At 39.2% G+C, this 8,678-nt stretch overlaps 2 protein-coding genes across 2 annotated transcripts; both read left to right on the top strand.

Annotated features, from left to right (window-relative positions):
- Positions 1–3,185: 3,185 nt before the first annotated feature.
- Positions 3,186–4,082, top strand: LOC125495558 (uncharacterized). Its single transcript, XM_048640313.1, has one exon. It carries the CDS (start codon positions 3,186–3,188, stop codon positions 4,080–4,082), a length of 897 nt encoding a protein of 298 aa, XP_048496270.1.
- LOC125495557 (uncharacterized) lies at positions 4,082–5,287 on the top strand. The gene has a single exon (XM_048640312.1). The coding sequence runs from the start codon at positions 4,082–4,084 to the stop codon at positions 5,285–5,287; it is 1,206 nt and encodes a 401-aa protein (XP_048496269.1).
- Positions 5,288–8,678: the final 3,391 nt, after the last annotated feature.

The raw sequence follows: 8,678 nt of genomic DNA, 5'->3' as shown, positions 1-8,678 counted from the left end.
CTACCACAAGATCAAAGGGGGGAGCACCCCACATTCTTTAAAAAGATTGCTTTTGACATATTATAGGCACCACATTCCAGTTCAACATGAGTGCATCCATATTGCTACGCCAACACCACTCCAAACTTGACTGCCATGGCTTCAGCTAGAGCCACGGGACATCATGCTTCATACTTGTGCACCGCAGCGAGCACCACTCTTCCTTGCGCGTCACGAATAACAACCCCCACCCCCGCCAGATTTCCCCTAACATGGTTGCATCAGTGTTCATCTTATAACTCCGCACCATTAGACAAACCCAACTCGATCTCGAGAGAACAACAGATTTCACATCTCTTCTTTAAACCTTTGAAATGTGCCCATCATAGTTATTTACTAGTTTCAAAAAATCAGCAGCAGTAACCTCAATATTACTCCATGGTTCATCATGTACTACTGAGTTACGATATGACCATGCGGCCCACGCGAGAGCCATGCACGCCAATAAGCCTTGCACATTCAAATTTGACTTCAACCACATCAACATCTCCATAAAAGAAGTGTTAGGGCCATCAACTAAATATTGAAAAAAATAAGGGAGAATGCTCCCATATAAGCATAACAAGAGGACAGTGAAAAAGAGTATGAATGATTGTTCTTGGTTCCCTTGACACCGATCACAACCACAATCATCCAATATATGTCGCTCGAAGACGATCTTTTGTAGCAAGGGCACCCGTACAAGCTCTCCAAATAAAATGACTGAGCTTCGGAGGCCCTCCCAAGTTCCAAACCGTCCTCCACGTATCAGCTCTATCCACACCAAAACGGTTTGTCCATCCTGGAACGTGACCGAGATGATCTGGAGAGATAAAGGGGGAAGGTTGATGGCGTGAGCGAGGAAGCGTCGGTGGGTTTGTTGTGTCGAGCGAGTGTTGCGACGAGGAGATCAGGAGAGATAGAGGAGGAAGGCTGATGGCGTGAGGGAGGAAGCGCCGGTAGGTATGTTGCGTCGGTGAAGAACGAGGAGATACTGTGAGGGAGGAAACGCCGAAAGTGAAAGTGGAAAAGTGAAGGAGGAAGGAGATCTAGAGAGGGTGAGGAGATATACAGTGAAAGTGAGGAATGAGGAGGAAGGAAACGGCGCCCTCAGTTTTATTAAACCCTAATGACCCTATTGCTACGGTTTTTAGAAGGAACCGCAGCAATAGATTAAAATAATATTATTTTTATATTATTTTAGTATATTGTTGCGGTTCTTGCCAGAAACCGCAACAATATGTTTGGTCAAATAGTTAAAAAAATTTCAAAAAAAATCTGTTGAAACCATATTGCTACGGTTTTCGGCCAAAATCGCAACAATATGGTTATTTTATATTTTTCTTTTTCTTTTTACATGATATATTGCTGTGTATGGGTAAAACCGCAGCAATAAGCAATTGTTCTATTAGTGCCAGCCAATACCCCGACTTGGTGGTATACACCCCATCAAAACTGGGCCACCAATACAAGATATCGTTCGGTCCCCTCGAGGTAGTAGCAATACGTCGCACCAATCTTGCATCATCCTCGGTAAGATGTGTCATAAGAGTTGTTTCATTCCACCCACCGTCCTCCAACAATAAATCTGAGACGCGAACAATTGTCGGGCTTTCTAAGTTCGGCGTTGGAACAATTCCAGCAGATTCACCAGGGAGCCATGCATCCTCCGACACGCTAATCTTAGTCCCATCTCCCACTCTCCATTTAAGGCCTTCAAGTAAAAATGCTTTGGCTCCCCATATACTTCTCCACAGAAAGCTATGATCAAAGCCTCGTCTAGCCTCTAGAAAAGAAGACCTTGCATAATACTTTGCACTCATTAGTTGATGGACTAGAGAATCAGATTCGCATATTAAGTGCCAACCTTGCTTTGGAAACAAAGCTTGGTTGAGAACCTTGAGGTCTCGGAATCCCATACCTCTATGTGACTTAGGAAGGCACGTCTTTTCACAACTAACTCAATGCATTTTTTGTTCAAGTCTTGGGGAACCCCATCAAAATCTCGCACACATAGAATTGATTTCATCAAGAATGCCATCCACAATTGCAAATAGAACATCATATATGTGGGAATAGATTGAACAACTTTTAGTAACAATTATTTGCCTGCATGAGATAATAACTTCTCTTTCCACCCCTATAACTTTTTCCACACTCTCTGTTTCAATATTGTAAACACCATTTTCTTTGATCTGCCTATCACTGTGGGGAGCCCCAAATATTTCTCATGTCTCTCAACCTCCCTAACACCAAACAGAGCTCGAATCTCCTCCCTTCTCGTCTCATCAACATATTTACTAGACGACACTTTAGATTTATTGAAATTTATTTTCTGACCAAATGCTCTTTCATACGTACTGGGAATATCAGCCACCACAGAACATTCATGAATTGTCGCTCGAGTAAATAATATACTATCATCAGCAAAGAATAAATGAGAGATAAGGGGAGTAGTACGATATACCCAGCACCATGAACCAATCCATCATTCGCAGCTTTTGACAACAACGTTGAAAAAGCTTCAGCACATAGGAGAAATAAATAAGGAGACAACAGATCTCCCTGTCAAAACCCCCTCTATGGTATAATATTCCCCTTCACACACCCATTTAATTTAAAAAAGCATAGGACACAGTAGACAAGCAGAGCATAATCTTATCAATCCAAGCACCACGAAAACCCATGTAATCCCCCATAATTTTAAAGGATTATAAAAACTAGCCGTTAGAAAGCTGTCGTGGCGCATGATTAGGGTTTTGTTATTGCGTGCCTTCTGATCTTTATGGCTCGGAAAAAAAGACGGTGGTGACGGGGAGTAGTACTCCGGTGACGGCAAAGTCTGTAGAAGAGAGTGGAGGTAAAGAGAACTCAAGCCAACCTAGTAAGGAGGCTCTGTCCAGTGGAACAGTAACTCGTCAGAATGGGAGTAAAGAACCTAGTGATGTGAATCCACCGGAAAATGACGCGATGCAACAATGGAAAACATTCACATCTTAGAGCAGGATGTCGGATAAAGGTATGGGGCTTAAATTTATTGCTTCTGAGTTGATTGATGGTAAACCTATAGCTAAACTTGACAAAAATGAGGTCTCTAAACTCAGTAAATCTGGATTAATTCAATCATAGTGTATGTAGTGGGTCAAAATCCAACACTTACTGCATTGATGTCATATGCTAAAACTCATTGGAGTCTGGGTTGTGAACCAAAAGTTTTTAAGCATGAAGAAGGGTATTTTGTGGTGAAGCTGAATAATTCAGAAGATAAAGATAGAATTTTACTTTCAGGTCCTCACATGTTTTATAGTAAACCTCTTATTGTGAAACCCTGGTCACCAAGCTTTAACTTTCACTCTGAAATTTTGAAAGTTATCCCCATCTGGGTCAAATTTCCCAGTTTGCCATTACACTACTGGAGTGATGACTCTCTTAGTAGGATTGAAAGCTTGTTAGGAATCCCTATTTATGCTGATGAGTGTACCTCTAAGGCTCTAAGGGTTTGTTTTGCTCGGGTGTTGATTGAAATGGATATAACTAAGGAGATTCCTAAGGAGATTCAGATAGTGGAACCAAATGGTGTGACCTTTGCCCAGAAAGTTACATATGACTGGTTGCCATCCTTTTGCACTAAATGCTCCATGATTGAACATAATTGTGATAGCTTAAAGGCTAACCCTAAGTCACAGGCTAAAGTAATTAAGAAATGGGTTCCTAAAGCTCTTCCTACAATAGAGAGAACTGAGCAGGTATCTGCTGAAGTGGTCACTGGTAAACCTCCTACTGGTGATCCTGTGGTACTAGTAGATGCTGGGCTAACTGGTGATCCTAATACTACAGTAGATCTAAGTATGGTGGTGACCCCAGTGAATTCACCTAATGTTTCAGCTCTACAGGAAGACCAGATTGATGATAATCAGGGAAAATGGGAAGTTGTCACCAGAAAATCCAAAGATAAAAGCAAGCAGCTAGCTTTTCAATCTGTCAAGACTGTTAGTTTTCACCATAGTTGGCCAAGCTCAGGTATACCTGGGGATGCTAAGGGACCAAACCCTTATTTGTATTGATGTTGATGATAGCTTGGAATGTAAGAGGGTTCAATGACCCTCTTAAACAAAAAGAAGTCAAGCACTTCTTTAAGCATCATAAATGTCAGTTGTGTGCTCTATTTGAAACCATAGTTAGAAGAAATAATGTGGATAAAGTAAGGAAGAAATTGGGCTCAGAGTGGAGTTGGGAAGATAATAATGATTATTCTCCTAAGGGTATAATATGGATTGGCTGGAAACCAGGGAGTCTAAAGGTCCAAATGGTTTCTAAATCAGAACAAGTTATAGTGGTTAATGTGGAAACTCTTGATGGAGATACGCTGATTTGGGTGGCTGATGTGTATGGTTTACATACCATACAGGATAGAAAAGCCTTATGGCAAGAGCTTTTGCAAATCTCTGAAGAAAGTGATAAACCTCTCATGCTGATTGGGGATTTTAATGCAATTTCTAAGGCTGCTGACAGATTAAATGGAGCTCCAGTTACAGAAGCTGAAACTCAAGATCTTTCTAACTTTGTTATGGAAAGTCAACTGATGGAGGCTCCTTCAACTGGTCTATTCTACTCTTGGAGCAACAAGAGCTCAGGGGATGATAGAGTGGACAGTAGAATTGATAGAGCCTATGTAAATGAGGCTTGGAATATGAGGTTCCCTGATGTTTCAGTGCAGTATTTGCCTAGTGGAATTTCAGACCACTCACCTTTGTTGGTGGATTTAGGGAACCATGATAAAGGAGGTGGAAGACCATTTAAATTTCAGAATATTTTGGCTGATCACAAGGACTTCATGGAGAGTGTTCAAATAGCATGGCAGTCTATTGAAAGAAATCACAAAATGCAGAGTCTATGGGTTAAATTGAAAGCAGTTAAACAAGCTGTCAAGAAGCTTCATCAAACTAACTACTCTCATGCCTCACTGAAAATTGAAGAGAATAGGCAAAGACTTGCTGAAATACAATCCATGCCAGACATACACATGAATACTGAAGCTCAGGCAGAGGAGAGACATTGCTACAAGCAACTTAAGCACTGGTTGAAAGTTGATAATAGCATTTGGCATCAGAAATCTAGAATTACATGGATTTCTCAGAGTGATACAAATTCTAAGTTGTTCTTTACCTATGCAAAAGTAAGGAGAGCTCGGAATAACATTACTTTGATTCAAAGTGAGAATGGAGATATGTTGCACACTCCTGATGATATTCAAGGGGAATTAGTCTAATTTTACAAGAATTTGCTTGGTACTAACTCTCCTTCTCTCGATGCTATTGATTTGGTTACCATGAGGGCTGGGCCTAGGCTAAGCCAGGAGGCTTGCACTATGCTAATACAACCTATTTCTATGCATGAAGTTGATAGAGCTTTATCTGGAATTGAAGACACTAAAGCTCTTGGCTTGGATGGCTTTAATTCTTATTTCTTCAAAAAGAGTTGGCCTGTGATTAAGGATACTGTATATGATGCTGTGAGTGAGTTCTTTGACAAGGCTTTATAACACAAGCCTTTGAACTCTACTTCTATTACACTTATCCCTAAGGTTGCCAATGCTATTCATGCTAAAGATTTCAGACCAATAGCATGTTGTACTGTCATTTACAAGATCATCATTTCAAAGATTATTACTAATAGGTTGCAAAAGGTGATCCATGAAGTTGTTAATGAAGCCCAAGCTGGTTGTATTCCAAATAGGCACATATCTGACAACATTTTGCTTGCAACTGAGTTAATAAGGGGGTACAACTGAAAAGGGATGTCACCTAGATGTGTGATCAAGGTGGACATAAAAAAAGCATATGGTTCAGTGCAATGGGTTTTCTTACAAAGTATGCTTCATGAGCTAGGTTTTCCTAGCAAATTCATTGCTTGGATTATGGCTTGTGTCCATAGTGTCTCTTACTCTATTTCGGTTAATGGACAACCTGCAGCTCCTTTTAATGCAAAAAAGGTCTGAGACAAGGAGATCCCCTGTCTTCTTTCTTATTTGCTATGTGCATGGAATATCTAAGCAGATGTTTGGGAGAGTTAAAGAACAACCCTGATTTTAACTTCCCTCCAAAGTGTGAGAGATTGCATCTAACCCACCTGATGTTTGCTGATGATCTTCTCATGTTCTCAAGAGCAGATCACAGCTCTGTTACTAAGTTGATACATGCTTTTATGAAGTTCTCCAGGGCTTCTGGCCTTCATGCCAGCCCTGAAAAGAGTAGCATATATATTTCTGGGGTCAATCTTGATGAGGCTCATGAGCTTTCTAATGCCTGCAATATGAACTTGGGCTCTCTCCCTTTAAAATATTTAGGGGTCCCTTTGAGTTAAAAAAAAGCTTAATTACACTCAGTGTAAGCCTCTTATTGATCAGATAACTGCAAGAGCTCAAGGTTGGGTGGCTAAGTTACTATCCTATGCTGGAAGATTACAGTTGGTAAGAAGCATCCTCAGTAGTATGCAAAACTACTGGGGTCACATTTTTCCTTTACCAAAAAAAAATCATAAGAGCCGTGGAGAATATATGTAGAAAGTTTCTATGGATAGGAAATACCATAGAGTCTAAAAAAGCTCAAGTGGCTTGGACTACCTTTTATGTTCCTAAAACTTGTGGAGGATGGGGTTTAGTGAATATGGAGTTATGGAATAAAGCTGCTATTTTGAAGCATCTGTGGGCCATTTCTTTTAAGGCTGATTAACTGTGGGTGAAATGGGTTAATATTTACTTATAAACAGAGAACTATCAGTACAGTTGAGGTGAAAGCTTCCACTTCATGGTTGTTGAGGAAAATTATTGAAACTAGGGAGTTGCTCACTGACTTAGGAGGTTGGGATACTACATTATTTGATAGGGGTAAGTTTAGCATCAAGAAGGTTTATCAACTGCTTCTTGGTAACTTCCCTAGGGTGGAATGGGAAAGATTGATATGCAATAACCAATCTACTCCTAAGAGCAAATTCATATTATGGATGGCATTACAAAACAGATTGGCCACCGCTGATCGTCTCAGCAAGTGGAATATACCTTGTGACAAGGTTTGTAGTCTCTGTGGGGTTGCTGATGAATCAACTCAACACCTTTTTTTTGAATGTGGTTATGCTGCTGCTATCTGGATTCAGGTATGCCAAAAGCTTCACTCTAATGGGCAGTCTGGTGATTTTGTTATTCAGAAGAGGTATGCTATTACCAAGGCTCGTGGTTGTAGTAGATTTGCAAGGTTGTAAACCAAATGCTTCACTGAAACTGTGTATGCAGTGTGGAAACAAAGTAATAGCAAAGTGTTTAAAGGCAGATGTGCTACTGTTATTCAGGTGGTTAATGAAAGTATTTTCACAGTAGCTTGTAATTGCACTGACCAAGATAGGATGTATCTACTGGGTTAGCTTCTTGCTGGTTGTATTCTGCCTGTGTACAGTTTTGTTTCTTGCCTCCCTTCTGAGTTTGTTCAGGGGTTGGTATGTTTTGGTGTAAGTTTGATCCCTTTTTACCATTTTTTTTGGTAGTCAATAAAAATTTTGAATTGCCAAAAAAAAAATTTAAAGGATTTTATAAATATATTTTAGTATTTATATATTTATATTTAAACATAATTTAGTTTTAAATGATTTGACTATTTAAAAAGGTTGACTATTTTAAAAGGCAAATGAAATTATTTTAAAGATTTAAGAAAGTTAAAAATATTTTATTTAGGCATGCTTTGAAAAAGGTTTGAAATACTAATTTGACTTGGAAAAGAAGTCTAAGTGGACTTGAGGAACTTAAATTCTAAGTATATTAGGAAAGAGGAGTTATATTGATGTTAGGAGTTCTCATTTATTTATCCTATTCATCATCAATTTTAATTGAACCCAATCTCCTTTTCCTAAGCCCAAAAGGAAGCCTCCTTATAAATATTCTAATACCCAATTATTTTACCCCACACAAGAATTATTTTCTCTCTCCTCACACTCAAATCTCACGGCATTCTCTCTCTTTTCCTTCACGGTTTTCTTTTTCTCTCTCCTTCTTTCTTTCTTCTTCTTCAAGTAACGTTTCTTCTTCAACAAGAAACATCACAAAGCCTTCAAAACGACCAAGTTTCCTGCGCTGCTGCTGCTGCCGTGAGTCCTCTGTTTCGGCGCCTTCTTTGTCTTTTTATTGTTGATTAATTTCTTTTCTTCTTCCTCAAGTTTCTATTAAATACTACTCCCTCCGTTTCATTTTAATCTACACACTTACACTTTTCACGCATGCCAATGCAAAATTTTGAGGACATACTGTAACACCCCGATAATTCTCTCTTTTCAGAAATACCTTTACAATATAAAACTTAGATAATTACCAAAGCATTATCGCCCGTGTGATAACGTATCGGCTTATTCAGAATTTTGCAGCAGAAAACAAATAACTAAACTTTCAACTTTATTATAAATAAATGAATAAACAAGTACTTAATAATCAATAATCTAAGTAAGTCTTATTCAAACCAACTAAATAATGCAGGAAAATAAAATAAACTAGTTAGACATTCTCTCCATTCCAGATTTCCAATGATGCACATCTGCAAACCTGTAATGTCAATACTTTACTTAATCTGCTCACCAAAATGGGTCATCACAGGATCAATAAGGCAAAGTCATGATCACAC

This window comes from Beta vulgaris, chromosome 3 (assembly GCF_026745355.1).
Source record: "Beta vulgaris subsp. vulgaris cultivar EL10 chromosome 3, EL10.2, whole genome shotgun sequence".
Lineage (NCBI taxonomy): Eukaryota > Viridiplantae > Streptophyta > Magnoliopsida > Caryophyllales > Amaranthaceae > Beta > Beta vulgaris.
This window is presented reverse-complemented; position numbering and strand designations above follow the sequence as displayed.